General features: G+C 51.0%; 1 protein-coding gene across 5 annotated transcripts in view; it reads right to left on the minus strand.

The window, feature by feature from the left end:
* Nucleotides 1-877: 877 nt before the first annotated feature.
* Nucleotides 878-20,470, minus strand: part of GRIP2 (glutamate receptor interacting protein 2) — a 113,894-nt gene continuing 94,301 nt past the window's right edge. For all 5 annotated transcript variants that reach the window (XM_054551264.2, XM_063721686.1, XM_054551265.2 and 2 more), the window contains 8 exons: nucleotides 19,494-19,638; nucleotides 17,235-17,374; nucleotides 16,476-16,655; nucleotides 15,291-15,468; nucleotides 13,239-13,344; nucleotides 6,118-6,261; nucleotides 4,552-4,698; nucleotides 878-3,536 (listed from right to left, as the gene is read on the minus strand). In XM_054551264.2, coding sequence (XP_054407239.2) covers nucleotides 3,375-3,536; nucleotides 4,552-4,698; nucleotides 6,118-6,261; nucleotides 13,239-13,344; nucleotides 15,291-15,468; nucleotides 16,476-16,655; nucleotides 17,235-17,374; nucleotides 19,494-19,638 — 1,202 coding nt within the window. In that variant the 3' untranslated portion in view covers nucleotides 878-3,374. The remainder of the gene's footprint in view (nucleotides 3,537-4,551; nucleotides 4,699-6,117; nucleotides 6,262-13,238; nucleotides 13,345-15,290; nucleotides 15,469-16,475; nucleotides 16,656-17,234; nucleotides 17,375-19,493; nucleotides 19,639-20,470) is intronic.

The raw sequence follows: 20,470 nt of genomic DNA on the forward strand, positions 1-20,470 counted from the left end.
TCCAGCAAGCTCTTGCAAAGCGCTTAGAACAGGGCCTGCTGCCTGCCTTGGCCTTTACCCTGTCTACACCATTCCCAAGACAGAATACTCGCTTCCTGGAAAGAAGCTCTTCCTCTGCTCACAGAACTGTGGCCTCCCCAGTGGGGCCTGGCCCTGGCCTCTGGGTCCCAGACCCTGCAGCTCACCTGCCCTAGACACTCTCTGGACACTCCAGGCCAGCAGCCAGACTCCAGGCTGCCCTCCTGCCACTACCTTCCCAACCTGGGCTAAAGAGACTTGCAGGCACCACTGCCTGCCTCTGGCTTTCCGCTGCACAGAGAATCAAATTCATTCCCCCTACCTAAGCCTTCACGAATGATCCCTGCTACCTCCAACCTAGTCTCCAGCCCCATTCCCCTCCTAGGCCTTCTTTCTCTTCCTTGAAACCGTCAAACTCGTTCCTATCTTAGGGCCTTTGCACTGGCTGTGTCCGCTGCCTGAGACACTCTTCCTCCAGGTCTCCATGGAGGCTGGCTCCTGTCTTCAGGTCTCATTGCAAATGTCGCCTCTTGAGAGAAACCCCTCCTAACATTGTGAGCTAAAGCCCCTCACCCTGGTCCCTCTATCCCATTACTCCCTCGTTTTCTTTGTTGCACTTGATGCCTTTTGAAATAATTATTTATTTGTTTACTTGTTGATTGTCTGCCTGCCACCAGAATGCGCAGACATGACCTAAATCTGTCTGATTCATGTTTCCCAGGGGCTGGATGATGGAAGCAAATGGCAAACTTTTTAAATTAATGAATCATCAAAAGCAGGTGAGATGTCACCAGACCCATACAGAAGCTGACTCTTCCCAACCCATGATTTTTTTTAAAAAGCAAACTTCTACTCTAGGTGGATTTAAATAATTTTATTTCAAAAAATCATCCCCATCGCACTTACCCCCAAGCCACTGCAACCCCTGGTGGGACAAAGACTTAGACGAGGGCCCCAAACAGACCATAAGCGGCCTTTGCAATACAGCCCCTTGTGCTTCCCGAGAGCCCTAAGAAAACCCGATGTAGAAAAATACTTTACAAGGAATATGTTCTAATCTCAGCCAGAGAAAAATACAGCTTTGGGGGAGGGGGCAGGTGGAAGGGGACATGTCACAGGGGCTGTTCCCAAAATGCATAGGCAGGCAGGGCGCTCACTGGGGAAAGGTGTCAGGAAATGTCAAGTCGGGGATGAACCATCCCCATGAGAAGCCAGAAGAAATATTGCATATGAGGAGGCCGGCGTGGCTGGGAGGCCCACCGCGGGCCTGATTGCATACGTTTGGGAGAATGGCAGAGGCCTCAGCCCGAGGAGGGAGAGAGGGTATTGGTTAGAGTTGGGTGCATCTTCCCTCGCCTGGAGTCCTGGAGTCAATGCAGTTTTCCCAAGCCAAGAGGCCCTGAGAGTGTGTCCTGTCCAGCCCTGTTGCTTAGCAGAGGTCCAGAGAGGCTGAGCCACCTGTCCAAGGTCACACAGCTATGGCTGCTTGCACCCAGAAGCCACACCTCTGCTGTGCTGTCCCTCACCCCGAAAAGTGAGGGCTCTTGGCTTTCACTTGGTGCCCTGTGACAGGTAGACAGTGCCCTTTCACCCTAGGCTGAGCACACAGGAATCCAAGATAGCAGAGGCACTGAGCACCCCAGGCACAAGCATGCAGGGCCCTCAGGGAGGGCACCGAGGGGCAGGGCCCGGGGAAGTGGAGGGGAGGGGTAAGGGAGGCAGGCCGCCAGGAGACAGCATGGGCAGGTCCCCAAGGGGGCCTTGGTGGGTCGGCAGAGATGGTTCTGGCCCTGACCAGGAGGCCTGTGTCTGCTCAGACTGTCCACCCATGATCGTCCAGAGGGGCTGGGGGTCCAACCCAGACAGGGTCACACAGCAAACAGGTAACAGACCCAGGGTGAAAAGAACAGACCTCTTGACTCCTCATCTGTTCCCTCAAATGGAAGAGCACTTTTCTGGCCTCCAGGGACCTCAGGTTGGAGACAGATGGAGGTGGGAGTGGGTGCCCCGTTTTCCTGAGACCCCTGTGAGAACTGGGCCAGGCAAAGCACATCTCCAGCCCTGGCTACACCCGCCTGCCCACTCCATCCCAGGCACCACTCAGTAGACCACCGGGGGAGGCCCGCACCCTTCTCAAAATGAAGAGGGTCTCTGACTTGTGGACGTTGAGGACAATGATTTTAAGGGATGCTGGTGCTTCCAGATTTCAAGTGGGAATAGACTTCTTTGAATAAGCACTTTGGACACCCTCCACTGGGCGAGAGTGTCCCATCTTTTTCTCTGGCCCATTTCTCTCCCATCTCCCTCCCTCTTTCTCTTCTTCCTCCACTGATCTGGCTGTAAAGAGGAGCGCTACCGCCTCACAGGTCCTGCGTCCATTGCTTTTCAATCTTCATTGGATGGCAGGCGAATGGAAGCTCCAGGGTCTTTTGCCCCAAAATGACCCCTCCCACATGGAGGGGCTTGGGCTGAGCGGGCGTGCAGATGGGTCAGTGGCCACACAGCCTACAGAAGAAGCAGGAGGGCTGAGAGCCCAAGGCCCATAGAGCCTGCCCAATGGGCCCAGAACCACAGTCTCAAGTCCCAGAAGCTTCAGACTGAGATGCTGAAATGAAAGAATCACCCACTTTCAGAATCAAAGGGCCAGCACTTCCTGGGATCCCAGAGGCCTCAACTTAAGAGTCTCATAAGTGGGGACCAGATTCTGGGAATCTCAGAATCTCAGGACTAGCAAGCCCCAAACCCCCATTCTGGAGAAGCGAAGGAGCTGGGCTCCTGTCCGAAGCAGCATCCTTCCTGGTGGCCGACTCTCTAGATGAAGTGGCTCCCCATCAGGAAGCCAACCCCCGAGCGCGTGTGCACACATCATGGGAATGCCTCATGCCCCAATGCATGACTGCGCTGGGGTATCCAGCTCCTGCCTGCTCACCTCCTGTGACCGAGAACTCACTCCTCCTTGCAGCTCATTCCAGCTCCATGGCTTTGCTGGGAGGAAGTGCTCCCTACATTTTCGACCTCTCCAAGGAGGCCCCACAGAGACCTGGGACAGCCCCCAGGCCTCTCTCCTCTCGGCTGAGCAGCCTGTGCCAACCCTTCTTAAGGGAGGCTCCTCTGGGCATCTTGGAGACCCAAGTTGGTGAGAGACCCCAGCTGTCACTCCAACTAGGGCACGACCTCCCTGCCTGGCACCCCAGTCACCACAGACCTGGGGAACAGAGACCAAGCATCATCCCAGGCTCAGAGTCTGCCAGACCAACAGATGGATGAGTGGGTGGCCACTTCTCCAGCCCGGCTACGTGTCTGGGAGCCAGGATCTGCCTGGGTGGCCCCTTAGGAGTTCGGCCCACATGCTAACTTCAGAGCATCCGGGGACTGCTGGGGCCTGGTGCTCGGGGGGCCCGGCTGCTGTGTGCTGTGTGCAGGTTGCGACTGATGACCAGCTCCAAGACATCACCCGCCTCGGCCAGGAGTGGCACCGCAAGGCAGCAGTCGAAGTCCCGTGTACGGACGTGGTTGACCTGCATAGGGCACAAGCAAGGGAACAGAACTGAGGTGTCAGCCCTGCTGCACTGAAGGGAGCAAGAGGGAGAAGAGATGTCCTAAAGATGGGCCCTGCCTCAGCCTTGACGCAAGCCCTGACATCTCCAGCACCACACACAGAGGAACATTCTTCCTCTAACTCTCTCTCAGTCCTTCTATTAGGTTTCATCAAAGAGAAAGTCCTAGGAAGGGGCAGGTATACCTTTCATACCCCTCTAACTCTTGCTTTTCTCCCTTTCTCATGTGAAAGAGCAAACCACACACTCAGAGAGCCTCCTGCCTAGAACTGTGTGGTGCGACATTGTCTTCTTTCTATTTTATTTGCATTTTACACCCACTTTCTATTTCAAAGCAAGGGGTGCAAGATTTTCACTCCTAATGGAGACAAAAAGTTTCCTTTCAAAGTCAATGTAAATTGAAAAAGTGCCATCAATTTAGAGAAAACATGAATTGAGTAAATTTCATATAAATATGGCGAAAAACACACTGAGGGAGCAAAAATAGCCAGGGCATGAGAAGGGGCGGAACGGAGTGCCCAGCACAAGATGCCCCAGGCTTCCTAGGCTCCTTCATGGTTAGGAAGTTCACATGAGGGGTTTGGTCCATCAGCTGTAAAGCAAGATGATGAGTGTTGCTTCTGGGTGAAGGCAGAAAAAAATCCACATGTGACTTTCCAGTCTGTTTCCTCTGCTGTGGAGTCTGAGGAGGCCACGTGTCTCAGAGGGTCAATTCCAAGATGGGCGGATGCTCCATCAGCCCCGGGAGAGGAAGGCCCCCACCAGCCCACAGTGGGCATGGGGTGTAAGAAAAAAGGTCTGTGTGTGCTCGGCCTCTGAGGCTCAGGGTGCTGGGGCCTGCAATGCAACTTAGGCTAACCTGACTCAGACTTGCATTGTCCTGCCCTCTTCACAGGCGACAGATGCAGGCTCTTTCCCCACCCTCAGGCTAGGAAACAATGTCACCCCCACTATGGAGCCCCTGCCCCAGCATTACCTGCAGGACCCTGTCGAAGGGCCGGAGGCCCCCACGGTGGGCTGGCCCATCAGGGCGCACAGTGTGGACATAGACACCTTTTTCCAGGAGGCCATCTGAGACGCTGAAACCAAAGTCATGCCGCATGGGGTCCTTGTGCAGGGTCACCTGAACGCAGAAGGAGGAGGAGGTTCCTGGAACTCTGACCTTTGCCCCCAGCCTCTCACAGTAGCCCAGGTCCTTTGGTCTGGCATTCAGCGCCTCTGGCCAGCCACATCCCCCAGGCTGCAGTGCCCCAGCCTCCTGCTCCTGGGCCTTCAGCCACCCCCGCCCCCTCCTCCTCTCTCCCTCAGCAGATGCTCCAGGCCACAACACTCAAGCACAAGGGAGCCCTTAGGAGTGAGTTCCTTTCAGCCCTTTCTCTGTCCTCTGGCTCCATCAGGGAGGAGGCCTGGCCAGGGCACTGTTACCTCCCCTGACCCTCACTCATTCCCATTTACCAAAGAGCTGCTCAGAGCTTCTGAGGGCCATTGGCTAGGGGTTGTCCTCCTCCGTATCTTTTTTGTTGTTTTTGTTTTTGCTTTTGGGATGGAGTCTTGCTCTGTCGCCCGGGCTGGAGTGCAATGGCGCGATCTCAGCTCACTGCAACCTCCGCCTACTGGGTTCAAGCGATTCTTCTGCCTCAGCCTCCAGAATAGCTGGGACTATAGACGCGTGCCACCATGCCCAGCTAATTTTTGTATTTTTAGTAGAGACAGGGTTTCACCATGTTGGTCAGGATAGTTTTGATCTCTTGACCTCGTGATCCACCTGCCTCGGCCTCCGAAAGAGCTGGGATTACAGGCATGAGCCACCGCGCCCAGCTCGTATCTTATTTTTATATAATGACCTATAGATGGCACAAGACACTGGCTTCTCATTGAAGGTAGTGATGTAAAGGTGTGAAATACATAGACGTCACACACACACAGGTAGAAGGGTTTATATGTTATATGTAAATATGTGTGTGTGTGACATAAAATAACTTAAGGCCAGGCTCAGTGGCTCACACATGTAATCTCAGCACTTTGACAGGCTAAGTTGGGCAGATCATTTGAACCCAGGAGTTTGAGACCAGCCTGGGCAACATGTTGAAACCCTGTCTCTAAAAAAATACAAAAATTAGCCAATTGTAGTGGTGCATGCCTGTGGTCCCAGCTTCTTGTGGGGCTGAGGTGGGAGAATCGCTTGAACCCAGGATGTCAAGGCCGCAGTGAGCCATGATCGAGCAACTGCACTCCAGCCTGGGCAACAGAGCCAGACCCAGTTTCAAAAAAATAAATACATAGATAAAATAACTTAAGTGGGGAAAAAAAAGCACATCTACTTAAAGGAAAATATTAATAATAGCCCAGTGTGAATCACAGGTGTGCATGTGTGTGAGTGTGCACGTCACCCAAATGATGAGCATTTTGGAAAACTCAACCCGATTTTGTGGTAGAGGAGAATAAAGCCCCGAGAGGGGCAGGGCCCCTCTGGAGTCCCACGACAGTGCCCATGGCACCAGAACACAGGTCCAGGTCTCCTGTGCTCACCCCCTGTGCCTACCTTGTGCATCTCCAAGGGTGTAGGCAGCAACAGCTCCTCCATCTCTGCAGGAGAGGCTCTTACCTCCCGGCCCCTCTGCCAAGGCCGGTGGCCAGGCCTGCCCTCGAGGGCCACCCTCTGCACGGTGCCCGTCATGATGGATGCCTGCAGGAACACGGCCCTTCTTTCAGATGCTTGTTGGCTTGCCCCATCAGGCAGTCAGCATCCACTGACACCTACTATGTGCCAGCCACAAAGGGGACAATGGTGAACAGGACAGACATGGTCCCTGCCCATTGGGGCGGGGTCCAATGGTGGTGGAGTGGGAAGTCATGAACCAATCACACTAACAATGAGAATAATAATCACTGGCACTTAATCATTCGTGTGTACCCAGGGCTAAGTCAGTTCTTAGCACTTTACACCTATAACTCCTTTTATTCTCTACAGTACAATGATGCACTTTTTTCCACTTTACAGATGGGGAAACTGTCTCCTTAGAGATATAAAAAAGATTTGAACCCAGAGTCTAGTTCCAAAGTCAAGACTCTTTTTTTTTTGAGACAAAGTTTTGCTCTTGTTGCCCAGGCTGGAATGCAATGGCACAATCTTGGCTTACCGCAACCTCCGCCTCACAGGTTCAAGCGATTCTCCTGCCTCATCCTTCTGAATAGCTGGAATTGCAGGCATGTGCCACCATGCCCAGCTAATTTTGTATTTTCTTTTTTAGTACAGACGAGGTTTCTCCGTGTTGATCAGGCTGGTCTCGAACTCCTGACCTCAGGTGATCCACCCACCTCGGCCTCCCAAAGTGCTGGGAGTACAGGCGTAAGCCACCATGCCCAGCCCCAAAGTCAGGACTCTTAACCACTCTGCTACATTGCTAATCGCCAACATAAATAAGATAAAATCATGCACTGCAGTAAGTGTTACAGAGGTGAGGCACTCGGGAAGTGAGAGCCTGGGACAGGTGGCCCTCGTCCTGTGAGGGGTGGGGAAGCATCCAGAGCTGCAATTGAAAGGACAAGGACAAAGAGGCCCAGGGAAGAGTCCCTGGCAGAGGAAACAGCATGTGCAAAGCCCTGTGGTGGGGGGATCTGGAAGCAAACTCAGCGGCTGGTGGTGGCTGAGGGCCCAGTCCTGCGGCGCCCTCTAGACCACAGTAAGAAATGTGAACTTCATCCCAGGAGCAGCAGGGAGCCCCTGGAGGACTGAAGCCAGGCAGAGAAGGTGACATAACCAATGTGTGGATCTAGAAGCATCTTCCGACTGCCACATGAAGACTGGGCTGCAGGAGCAGGAGTGGAGGCTGGGAGGGAGATCTGTTAGGGGCCATGTAGTGGTCCAAAGAAAAGACAGTGGTGTTCTGGACAAGGATGGTGCCAGTGGGGAAGGAGAGAAGGAGTGGAGTTAGAACGGGCTCAGGGAGGGAGGGCTGAGCAGTTGGAAATGCCGAGCTCTAAGCTGCCAGCCAGGAGTGTGTGGCCCTGAGGAAAACAGCTTCACACTCAGGCTGGGAAATCCAGAGATGGAGGTGGGGGTGCTGGAGCTGCTGGGAGGGGAGGATGGACTTCTTACTCTGACATCGTACAATCTCACAGGCACACAATTGTCTCCCCAGCCTATAAACATCTCTCCTTCTACCCATCACAGTATCTGAATTCCCACTATTAGTGCACAGTTCTATCTGACCATTTGGGGTGTGGGGGGTTGGCCTTTTAGGGATCCCCTAAGGGAAAGCAGATTATGATTAAAATGTTTTACGTTGGTTGTAGTGGCTTATGCTTGTAATCCCAGCACTTTGGGAGGCGGAGGCAGGAGGACTGTTTGAGCCTAGGAGTTCGAGACCAACCTGGGCAAACATAGCCAGACAATCTCTCTACAAAAAATACAATTATTAGCCAGGTGTGGTGATGCATGTCTGTGGTCCCAGCTACTAGGGAGGCTGAGGTGGGAGGATCAGCTGAGCCTAGGAGGTGAAGGTTGCAGTGAGCTGAGACCATGCCACTGCACTCCAGCCTGGGCAACAGAGCAAGATCCTATCGCTAAAAAATAAAAACTGTTTTAGGGCCAAACTGTTGGGTTGGAGTGGGGAGGAAGATAGGAAACCGAGGGAGGATATTGAATGAGGAGGCAGAGAAGCACCTTTTTCACATCTTAGAAGTGATCTTCACCTGCCTGGGAGCCAGCATCCGAAAGGAAAGATCCAAGACTCCTCATTTTAGGATAATAAGAGTTATTAAAACACAGAATCAGGGAGTCCAGGCATCACAGGGTCTTGGACCCCTAAAATTGTAGAATTCAAGGACTTTCAGTTAAAATGCAGACTGAGCTGATACAGGAAGTTCACACCTCCCTTCAAACACATAGAGATGATAGATTTCAATTTGTTAAATAAACACTTTCAAAGCAAGAAAGAAAAATTCAGAGACAGGCATGAGCAGGAGTGGAACCGTCTGGCTCATGGAAGTTAGTGGCCCATGGAAGGTAACAACGAGACATACACGTTTGGAGCTGGGGTACTGTTCAGGGAAAAGACAGTGCTGTCTCAAAGCAGGAAACTGGGTACCATTCCAGAAAGCGAGTGCCGTCTCATTGCTGGATAGAGACTGGAAAATGTCTGCCCACAAGGGTACAAGAAAGGAACCACCAGGACTTGAACAGGCGGGGAGGGGGAGGATCACTTGTGACAAACTAGAACCCTTAGCGTGACCTCCGCATGAGGGTGGGGCCAGAATCTGCCTTCCACAATAGTGCAGAAACACTGAGCTGAGGAATTACTGTCAAAACCAGTCTGGAGCTGGTGAAGTTCAAAGGCCACAGCTGAGACAAAGTGAGGAGCAATCTCACTGATGCATCAACAACGCGGAGCGCAGCACGGCGGGTGCCGGGGAAGGGACCGCAGCTGGAAGAAGTGCAGTGATGAGATGAAAAAGCCCACCTGCCCACAAACAAAACAAGTAGGCGAATCCATAACCAGGGAACTAAAAATAATAGTGAAATCAAAAGAAACTTGAGAACTGGCATGGTGGCTCACACCTGTAATCCCAGAACTTTGGGAGGCCAAGGCGGGCGGATCACCTGAGATCAGGAGTTCAAGACCAACCTGGGCAACATGGTGAAACCCTGTCTCTACTAAAAAAAAAAAAAAAAATTAACCAAGCGTGGTGGCGCATGCCTGTAGTCCCTAGCTACTCGGGTGGCAGAGGCAGGAGAATTGCTTGAACCCAGGAGATGGAGGTTGTAGTGAGCCAAGCGAGCCAAGCCAAGATCATGCCACTGACTGCACTCCAGCCTGAGCAACAGAGTGAAACTCCATCTCAAAAAAAAGAAAAAGAAACTTGAAATAAGTCTGTTTACAGGGGTGTCCAAACTATTGGTTTCCCTGGGCCATGTGGGATAATTGCCTTGGGCCACACATAAAATACACTAACATTAACAATAGCTGATGAGAAAAAAAATCGCAAACAAAAATCTCATAATGTTTTAAGAAAGTTTATGAATTTGTGTAAAATTCAAAGCTATCCTGGGCTACATGCAGCCCGTGGGCCACAGGTTGGATAAGCTTGGTTTAAGATGTGTAGAAAAATAAGAAAATAAAAAGCAAAAGCCATTAAAAAAAAGACTATGAAGATTTAAAAAAACAAACAAAAAAATTGTAGGAATAAAAGATGTAGAAGTTGAAACACAGTATCTGAGAAATGAGTTACACAGTAGAATAAATACGGCCAAGGAGAGAACTAGTGAATTGGAAGACAGATTAAGGAAAGCAGCTAACACACAGTGCAGAGAAAATATGAAAGAAAAGTTAAGAGACATGGAGGGTAGAATGCATGGAGGACAAGTGTCCAACATACCTTAACAGAAGGAGACAATAAGAAGGAGGCAATATTGTAAATACCATGACTAGGAATTTTCCAGCATAGAAGGCAAATATGAGTCCTCGGACTGAAAAAACAGACTGAGTCTATAGTAAGACAAATAAACTCTTACTGAGACACATCAGAGCAAGAGAGCCAGCCATCACAGAGAAAGAAATCCTCAAATCTCCTGGAAAGAAAAGACACAGACTTTCAAAGGAACAACAATGAACCTAACAGCAGCAACGATCACTGCCAGAAGACAACAGGATAATATCTTCAAAGCCCTGAGTAAATGTTTAATTTCATAGTCAACTAAACTATCATTTAAGAGCAGGGGTGACATAAAGACATTTATAAACTTCTAAATTGATTGGAAAAAAATAAAGACATTTTCAGAGCACAGAGCCTAAAGCAGTTTACCACCTAAAGGCCCTCAGTGAAAGACTATCTTAAAGGATGAGCTCAGAAAAAAAGGGGTATGCAAGAAGCAAAGGTAATAACAGAAATTGGTCAAATATTCTGATAAAACCCCACGTTCATGAATTTTGAGCAATTTATAAGCAAGTTGGGATATGAGAGGAGGTAGTTTGGAGAGAAGTGAAAGAATTCTATAGTGCCTGTCTTATTCAAGAGGAGGACAAAGGTATTGTTTACACTTGTTAGAAAAACCAAGTTCAGAAAATATATTGAAAATGTAAGGTAAGGCCATGGCCTTCCCTTCAGTGGTCTATCCTAATAATTATTTAGCCATAAAAAGGGATGAAGTACTGACACATGCCACAACATGAAGCTAAGTGAAAAAAGCCAGACACAAAAAGTCAAATACACACTCCACTTTTATGAAATATCCAGAATAGGCTAATCCATAGAGACAGAGTAGATAGCGATTGCCAGGGGATGGGAAGAGGGAGGAATTGGAAGGTACAGGTTTTCATTTTGGGGTGTTAGAAATGCTCTGGAATTAGATAGTGCTGATGATTGCACAACATTGTGAATATAACAAAAGCCACTAAACTGTACACTTTAAACTGGTTAAAATTATAAATTTTGTATATGAATTTTATCTTGATAAACAGAAAGTTTACATTAGTATCATTTAAAAGGCACTGGACTAAAATTAAGAGAGACTTAAGAGACATAATAACCAAGCTCCAAGCACAGATTAGACATTGGTTTGGACAAACCAGCTGTAAAGGACAATTTGGGTCCAGCTGAGGAAATCTTGAATATGGTCTTGGTATTAGGAAAGATTAAAATATATTGAAATGGAAAAATGAAGTAGCTAGCTAAAAAAGCAGTCTACACAACAGTACATACATCATGATTTCATTATCTTAAGAATACACATAAACTCATTAAAGCAGTAACAGTGGTGATCTATGGGTGGTGGGAATGTTGTGTCCTTAAGTTTTATTTTTACTTATTTTTTGATTTACTTATTTTTTTATTACTTATTTTGATTCTACTTTGCTTATCCAATTTTGCACCATACACACGTATTACTTAGGTAATAATAAAAGGTTTCAATATAAAAACTGAATGTTGAAAGTAAAACAGATGAATTAAAGATAATTGCTACAAGAATACAAACAAAATTTAAAATCTCCAAATTGGAGATTGTGGAGAGAGTGAGCAGTAATGAAAAATGGATCAATAGAAAAAAGGAAAGATGGATGATCAGAAGAAATATAAAGAAAATGGGATAAATAGGAAGTATAAATTATATATTAGAATTAAGTTTAATTATATATTTTTTCAGGTATACCTCTGATTGAAAAGTTTAATTATATTAGTAGTCACAACAAATATAAATAGACTAAATTCATCCTTAATAAAAAGAGAACCCGCTATGTATAGTATACAACAGAGACGCATTTGAAATAATGATACAGTAAATTTGAAAACAAGCAAATTGGCCAGGGACAGTGGCTCAACCCTGTAATCCCAGCACTTTGGGAAGCTGAGGCAGGTGGATCACTTGAGGCCAGAAGTTCGAGACCAGTCTGGCCAACACAGTGAAAACCCATCTCTATTAAAAATAGAAAAAATTAGCTAGGCATGGTGGCACATACCTTTAACCCCAGTTACTCGGGAGGCTGAGGCATGAGAATCACTTGAACCCAGGAGGTGGAGGCTGCAGTGAGCTGAGATTGCACCACTGTACTCCAGCCTGGGTGACAGAGTGAGACTCTGTCTCAAAAAAGAAAAAAAAAAGAGAGAGAGAGAGAAAATAAGCAAATTGGAAAAAAAGACAGGCAAATAATCACTAAAATAAATTTAATGAAATAATATTATTATGAGACAAAACAGAACTTAATTTAAGGTGGAAAGCGCATTTGCAAAATCTGGGATGCAGCCAAAGCAATGCTTACAGGTAAATCCATAGCTTTAAAGGATACATTATTCAAAAACAAGAAAGACTGAAAATTAAGGCCCTAAGAAACCATGAAAAGGATCATGACTTAAGCAAAAATAAAGTAGAAGGAAGAGACTGTCAAAGCTAAACAAACAAATGAATAAAATAGAAAATAATAAAGCCAAAAACTTGTTCTTTGAGCAACCTAGTAATTGGCAAGACTAATGGAGAGAAAAAAAATGACCCCAATCAACAATATTAGGAATAAAAAGGGGGCAAAAGCACAGATAAAATAGAGATTTAAATAAAATAAAATTGCTCTCAGAGTGGAAGCTTGGGATGTGACTTAGCGAGATCTTCTCTGGATCCTCCTGGGCAGCTTGTTCTATTCACTGAGCAATAATGACCTTACACAAAGCCACATTCACCTCCGGTTTCCCACAGCCCCTTATCTCCTGTGTCATCACTGATGTCAACACTCACACGCTTCCACAGGGCATACCCACAACCACATTCATATATCACACACACATACAAAGATACTAAAACTGCCCATGTGCACCTACATGTGCACACTCGGACACACGTGTTCTGAAATACACTCTGCAAGTGTGCATGCATGAGCATGTTCACATGCATGCATATACATATGCTCCCAATGCACACATGATGATGTCACACATATTCCACGTCCACACAGATAATGTGTAGTACCACGGTGCTCTCAATCACACTTGCACATGAATCCATGCACAGTCTGTACATATGTGAAGACACCTTTTCCCACAGGGTGCCCAGGTGAGTGCATACGTACACATTACACATGAGCATGATACCATCAACATGCCTTCCTCCCATTGCACACACACCAGAGTGAACAGCCCCGGGTGCCCCATGCAGGCCTGCAGGGCAGGCAGCCGTACCTCCAGTTCCCTCAGCAGCTCTGACTGACCACATGACTCCAGGTCTTCGAGAGCTTCTCCAAACACGCGCCAGAAGCCCTCCTCTCGGGCAGGGCCAGGGGCTGGGCTGTAACGTAGGAACCAGAGAGCGTCAACTCCTGGCAGGCGGGTGGGTGGGCTGGGGCCTGAGGAGTCTTCGGGGCCCCAGGGCCCAACGTTGGGCTCGAGGGGCCATAGGGTGGGTGGGCGGGCAGGCAGGCGGGCGTCCTCGGTGGCAGTTCTGGGGCCCCGGGGCAGTGGTTGGTGACACGGAATAGGGGAAAGACGCAGTTAGGGGCGACCAGGACTGTCGGTGGCCAGTTAGAACAGGGGCAGATGAGACGGGGTGGAGAGCGGTGACACAGGATGCCTAGGAAGAGAGACAGAGGAAAAACAGACGAACAGACAGAGAGGAGATCCATGGTGTAGTCCCAGAGGACGGCCCCTGGCCCCACCCAGACATACAGCACCGTGGGACAGTGACAGGGACAGAGCTGGAGCCAGCAAGGACACAGATGGATGGAGAGGATGAAATATCTGTGCTGGGGAAGGGGTCGAGACCACCCATAACTCCCATCACAGGTTGTATGGGCCTGTTATCATCAGTTCTAACACTGAGTCTCAGAAAGTTCACAGTTCACATTTTCACACTTCGCAAAGCCACTTGCTGATTACAAAGGCCGCAACGGTTACAAGGCATGCTGTGATTTACAAAGAACTTGCTCTTTTTTTTTTTTGAGACAAGAGTCTCACTATGTCTCCCAAGCTGGAGTGCAGTGGCACAATCTCGACTCACTGCAAGCTCCGCCTCCTGGGTTCACGCCATTCTCCTGCCTCAGCCTCCCGAGAAGCTAGGACCACAGGCATGCGCCACCACGCCTGGCCAACTTTTTGTATTTTTACTAGAGACGGATTCCACCGTGTCAGCCAGGATGGTCTCAATCTCCCGACCTCGTGATCTGCCCACTTCAGCCTCCCAAAGTGCTGGGATTACAGGTGTGAGCCACCGCGCCCTGCCAGCACTTGCTCTTTTACAAAGGCACACAAGCTTTGCTCTCTTAGGGAGCTTAGGAACGAGGATGTGTTGCCTCCTTCCCTTTCCATGTTACAGATGAAAAGACAGAGGCTGAAGGACACTTGCTCCATTCAAGTCAATTCCACAAACATTTCCTGAGCTAAGTCCTCTGCTGGGCACAGGGATATGGAGGAGAATAAAGTGTGGCCCCTGTTCTTACGGAGCTGGAGATTCGTTCGCAAAATATGTCTGAGCACCTACTAGGGGCCATGCATGGAGCTGGGGTGCCACGCAGTAGAGATGACAGCCAAGTAATTAGCCAGATAGACACAAGGTGGTTAGGCTACCAGGAGATTTGTAGGAGCAGCTGTGGGTACCAGGAGGGAGGGAGGAATCCCTTCTGCCTGAGAAAGACAGGGAAGCTTCCCAGAGGCAGGGGAATTTGAGCTGAGTTTTGAGGGATGAGTAGGGATCTGCCAGGAGAGACCAGGGGAAAGGCATCGAGGCAGAAGGAACCGCCTGATCAAAAGCACCACGATGGGAGGGTGGCCTAGGCCGGATGAGGAACAGCATTTCTCCACAGCCTGCTCTCTGCAGGAGCCTTCTCCAGCAGCTGAGCCACTCAGCACAGCCCAGGGATGGTGCCGGTGGGCTGAGGGCCTTCGCAGGAGGCCATCAGGCCATCAGGCCATCCGGGTTAAGTCAGGTGGGCCTGGGTTCAAGTTCTGAGTCTGCTGCTGCTCTTCTGAGAACAGGAGATGACCAAAGTCGGGAAGGGCAAACCAGGCTGCTCTCCACCTCTATACCTTCGTCCCTGCTGTGCCCTCCACCCGTCTGCCCTTCTCTCCATCTCAGCCCGGCTGAGGTGGCTCTGCTCAGTGCTTCTCTCCCAGGAGGCACCCCTCCTCAGGAGCCCACCAAGACTCTCCATTCCCCCACCATTTTGGCACAGGCACCCTCGCCCACCCCAGCCAAGACGCTATGACTCCCTCCTCCTTCACGGTGCTCCCACCACAGACCTCGTTGGTGGCTCCCAATCATCCTCCTCCTCCTCCTCCTCTGGAAAGCTCTCGTCAGCTGGGGTCGGGGTATAGCTCGTCCTCCGGGGCTCGGTGGGTGGGGGGCTGCCCCTCAGCCGGCCAGGCCTCCACTCCTGGGGGGTCATGCCCAGGGCTGCTGCCTGTGGTGTATAGGACCCTGGTGGTGGAGAGAGGGCCTGTGTTCTCTGTGGCCTCACCCTGCCCTCCTGCCTGCCCCATTTCCAGCTGTGCTGAGTGACCCTGGGGAGGTCTTTGTTCCTCTCTGGGCCTGCATCTACACAGCCCTCTGAGGGCCTCTGCCTCTCAGAATCTCCCTGGAGCTCCTGGTCATCCAGAAGTGAATGCCTGGGGCTCTGTGACTCTGTCTCAACTCCATCGGCCTGGGCCTGGCCATCACCCTGCCAGGGAAGGAGGCTGAACATGTGGCCCACCCTCCACGTCCTGCCTTTGGGAGCTCTGAAGGTCCAGCCCCAGGGAGTGAGCTGAGAGTTGCTGACAGAGAGCTGGAGATGGGGAAGCTGAGGCCCAGGGAGGGCAGGTGTCCGCAGGCAAGAATGGGCTGGCAGCCACCTACGGCCCGTAGAGGCCTCGCCCCCCTACCCAGTCCTCTGAGTTGGACCATGGGGAGTTCCAGTGGCTCTGGGTCATTGAGGCCAGCCGGCTAGCCACCAGACTCAGACGCCTCCCTGAGGCCACCTCCAGGTCTCAACATGCATTGGCCTAGGAGGGAGCCCGAGGTGTCTGCCCCACATTGGGTCTTGTAGGCTGGGGTGGGAGGGGGCTTTTGGCCTCCCTATTTTCAACTGGATGGAATGAACATTGTTGAGCACCTACTGTATGTCAGACATTGGGCTAGGAAGGAAGGATACAGTAGAAGAAAGACTAACTTTGTCCATAACTTCACAGTGGGGAAAGCTTAGCAGCCAGCATGGGACCCATGGTTCTAAATCAAGAGATATGGCTGCAGTCCATGCTCCCAGGAGCAAGGGGCCCTGAGAGCGGCTTACGGAGCCTAATCAGGTCTTCCTTCAGGAAGGGCCCCTAAAGGGGCCAGGAGAGGAGCACAGGAGGGAGGAACAGGCACAAGAACAGTCCTGCACAGGCCCAGCAGCTGGGGCGGCCTAGAGAGAGCGTGTCACTTGTCCAAGGGCCCCAAGGTATTACCTGGGCCCCCAAAGCCACCCTCGGTGGCCGAGCTGTCCCAAGACTCCACAGCACTGTCCACACTGGGCACAGCCGGTGAGAAGCGGGCTGCTGGCAGGCCTACTTTCAGGGCATCTGCTGGGTCCTCATCAGCATCGCTGGTCTCACTGAGGCTGCCCGACTTGTGGGGTAGGAGGGGGCCTGGGAGGAGAGAGGGGTGTCACTTCTGACTTCAGAGACACTCACAGTGAGCCGCAGTTTCTGCATTTCAGCCTGGTCTGGAAACTCACAGGCAGTAAGCCCTTCTGAGCTGACATATGGCTGTGGCACACTAATAAGCAAACCTGTTTCACAGATGGGGAAACTGAGGCTCAGGGAAGCTGAGCACCATGCCCGAGATTACACAGTGAGCACCAGTGGAGCCTGGATTAGCTCAGGCCCCTTCCACTGCCTATGGTGGCCTTTCTACCAAGGCATGGGGACATATTCAGGGGCAACTGAGGAATGCATGGTTATGGCCATGAAGCATACACATGTGAGCACCTTAAGAGGCAGGAAGTAATGAAGAACAGGACTCGGACCCAGATTCTGTCCCATGCCAGCTGTGTGGCCTTGGGCTCATCACTCCCCTCTCTGAGTCTTATCTCCTTTGCCATCGCAGGCCCGCCTCCACAGGGCTGCAGTGAGGACTCTGTGAGGGTGTGCAGGCAAAGCCTGGCACAGAGGGATTGCCCTTCCTAAACCTGCTGGGTGGCTCCCAGGGGATGAAGCGAATCTCACGGTCTAGTTGCTTCTTGATCTTCAGTGTGACGGTCTCTCCAGCCACCTGCAGGAGGTGGATGGCCTCGCTCAGTGGCCGACCCTTGAGGCTAACGCTGTTGATGGCCAGAATGCGGTCCCCCACGTGGATGGCACCAGTCCTGAGGAGTGGATGCAGGGCAGAGAATGGGAGTTAGACACTCAGGGCCTCAGAGTGGCAGTCTGCCCTCAGGGAATCCAGGAGAGCCACAAGGCAGAAGTCTGGCTGACCCCAGTTAAACCCAGCTGTCAAAAACAAAACAAAAGCTCTCAAGTATGACCCTGGATCACATTAATAGAGACATGAAGTCTAGAACCTGGGAGGGGATTGTCCCACCTGACTGCAAAATTAGGTTCTGGAACCAGTGTCCAACACAGATTTTGAGAATCCCACATACCAGCTGCCAAATACTTGCTATGTGATTTTGGGCCAGTTTCTTAAACTCTTGAGTTTCAGTTTCTTCATCTGTAAAATGGGGGTGGTAATACTAATTTTATTATCAAATCATAATTGAGGAGTGAATGAATGGAATGGATTCCTACTTCCCTCCAGCAGACACCCTTGGTAGCCATTGCCCCTTCCTGGGCCTCAGTTTTCCCACCTGGAGAATGGGCATAATCACTAGTGCCCAGCAGACCTCACAGTAGGGCGTGAAGGGCTGGTGAGGCCAGGCGGCAGCACTGCTGTGGCCCAGTGGTCTTCTACCTGGACACCCATTACAATGACCTGAGGAGCTTTTTGAAAATGCAGGTGCCTGGGCCCCACATCTGACCAATTAAATAGTACCTGTGGGGATGGGGCAGGAAGGTGGTTCTGAGGAGCAGCCAGGGCTGAGCAGGGGAGAAGCTGTAGCAGGTGCTTAGAGTGACCTGAGGCAGGTGGAGGAAAAGGAGGCAGGGGACTAGGGTCAGGGGTCCTTAACCTCTGGGGCTGTAGATGTCACCCCATATGGGAGCTCCTGGAGAGTCATGCTTGGGCATTGCCCTGCACTTCCCCGGGGATGAGGGTAGTGAGCGAGGCAGGGAATGGTGGGTTCAGGGAGGGGACCAGAGCTGTGGTGTCCAATACGGCAGCCACCAGCCACAGGTGGCTGCTGAGCCCCTCAAATGTGACTGCCCAAATTGAGATGTGCTGAAAGCAGAAGACTCACATCAGATACGGAAGGTGTAACATGAAAAAGAATATAAGACATGTTCTTAATGGTTTTTATATTGATTACATGTTGAACTAAATATATATTTAAGGTGAATTTCATCTTTTTGCTTTGCAATTGTGGCTACTAGAAAGCGTCTGATTAAATTTGTGGTTCAAATTATATTTCAGTTGGACAGCACTGAGCTACATCAGCCCGGCGAAGGCAGGAGGGTTGTCTGTACAGCCCCAGCATCCAGGACAGAGGGGCCAGGCACACAGTAGGTGCCCAGTACATGCTCGAATTGATGAAGACATTGGGGTCAGAAGGGTCCCACACCGACCTCTGCAGTCTGCCAGGTGTCCAGCAGGGGGCGCTCCAGGAGCAGGGTCCACGCCCCGGAATCCCTCCCATCCTCTCCCCACCCACCCAGCCACCGCCCCTCCTGCGCGGTGCCCTCCTCCGGGACGCGTCCTGCCCCTGCAGCCCCCACCAGGCTCTCCTTTTACAGCCCGCTCGTCGCTGTGCTGGGAGCTCACCGCTTCCTTGCCTGCCGGATTCATCCCTGCCCAGCTGGGGGGTGAAGGCTCGGTCTCACCCACACTGGGGTCCGGTTCCATCTCTGACCTCCACCTCACCCTGGGACAGGGCTCCATTCTTACAGCTCCCTCAGCTGCCACAGTTTCAGAGTCTAGGGGCAGCAGGGACAGTGCCCCAATGCCTCAGGAAAGCCCTAGGCAGTGCTGGGACCAGGGTACTGGGACACTGCCCTGTCCTATTCCACACACAGCAGGCGCTCCAAATAGCCTTGCAGGGCTGACCTTCCAGACACAGGTAGGAGCAGGAAGATGCACACACCTTGGCCCAGTGCTTACCTGGAGCCAGGAGGTCTGCTGGGGCGTGGGCCTCTGCCCTGACAGGCAGGAGCTGACACTCATTTTACAAATGCAGACCTGAGTCTCAGAGAGGGGAAGTGACTGGCCCGATGTCACCCATAGTGTCAATGTTGGAACAGAGGTCAGAATCTTGCTTGGCTTTGCCATAGCCCCAGCTCTTGCTTCCTGTGTTCCCTGAGCCCACCATGGGTCCCCACAGAGCCCCAGCTCACCTCTCAGCCAGGCCACGCTTGGTGAGGCCTGAGATGACAATGGGGTCAAAAGGTTCCTCGGTGCCCGAAATGGTGATGCCCAGGGGGCCTCCGTAGCGCTTCAGCTCCACGGTGTAGCTGACAGCACCCGTGGTCTCCAGCTCGTCTGCAAGCATGGGGACCCATGAGGAGGAGGCCCCCGAGGGGCAGGACCAGGAGCTGGGTACCCCCAGCTCCCTAAAGCCTTGGCCTCACTCACTCACTCATACTTATTTATTCATTCATTCACCCAGTCACTCATGCTCTGATTTCATGTAGCACAACCTGGGGACCCTGAGGCCATCTTCGGCCCAAATACCAGTAAAGAAAGGAAACATCACACCTCACCCACAATAATGACAACATTGATGACAAGAAACAGTGGCCTCTTTTCCTCCAGCAGCCAGCAGGAAGCGAAGGGAACCCCTGATCATCTGTTTTTTTGTTTTTTTGTTTTTTTTTTTGAGACAGAGTCTTGCTCTGCTGCCCAGGCTGGAGTGCAATGGCACGATCTCAGTTCACTGCCATACCTCTGCTTCCAGGGTTCAAGTGATCCTCCCACCTCAGCCTCCCAAGTATCTGGGACTACAGGCATGCACCACCAGAACCAGCTAATTTTTGTATTTTTTGTAGAGATGGGGTTTTGCCATGTTGCCCAGGCTGGTCTCGAACTGCTGGGCTTAAGTGATCCACCCACCTTGGCCTCCCAAAGTGAGGGGTATACAGGTATGAGCCATTGCACCTGGCTCAACTTTTCTTAAAAAAAAGAAAAGAAAAGAAATCTACCTCCCACAGTAACCTTCTTTCACAGGGTCGGAGTTGGTGATTTGGAGACTGCCCCTTTGAATCAGGGATTCGCTTTCCAGTTGGCGCAGTCCTCACCCGTCCCTTTTGCCTCTCCAATCCATACAGCTTTTCTCACTCATTTATATCACTATCTGGCATCAGTGGGGCCTGAG

The sequence above is a fragment of the Pongo abelii genome, chromosome 2 (genome assembly GCF_028885655.2).
Source record: "Pongo abelii isolate AG06213 chromosome 2, NHGRI_mPonAbe1-v2.0_pri, whole genome shotgun sequence".
NCBI classification, from domain to species: Eukaryota; Metazoa; Chordata; class Mammalia; order Primates; family Hominidae; genus Pongo; species Pongo abelii.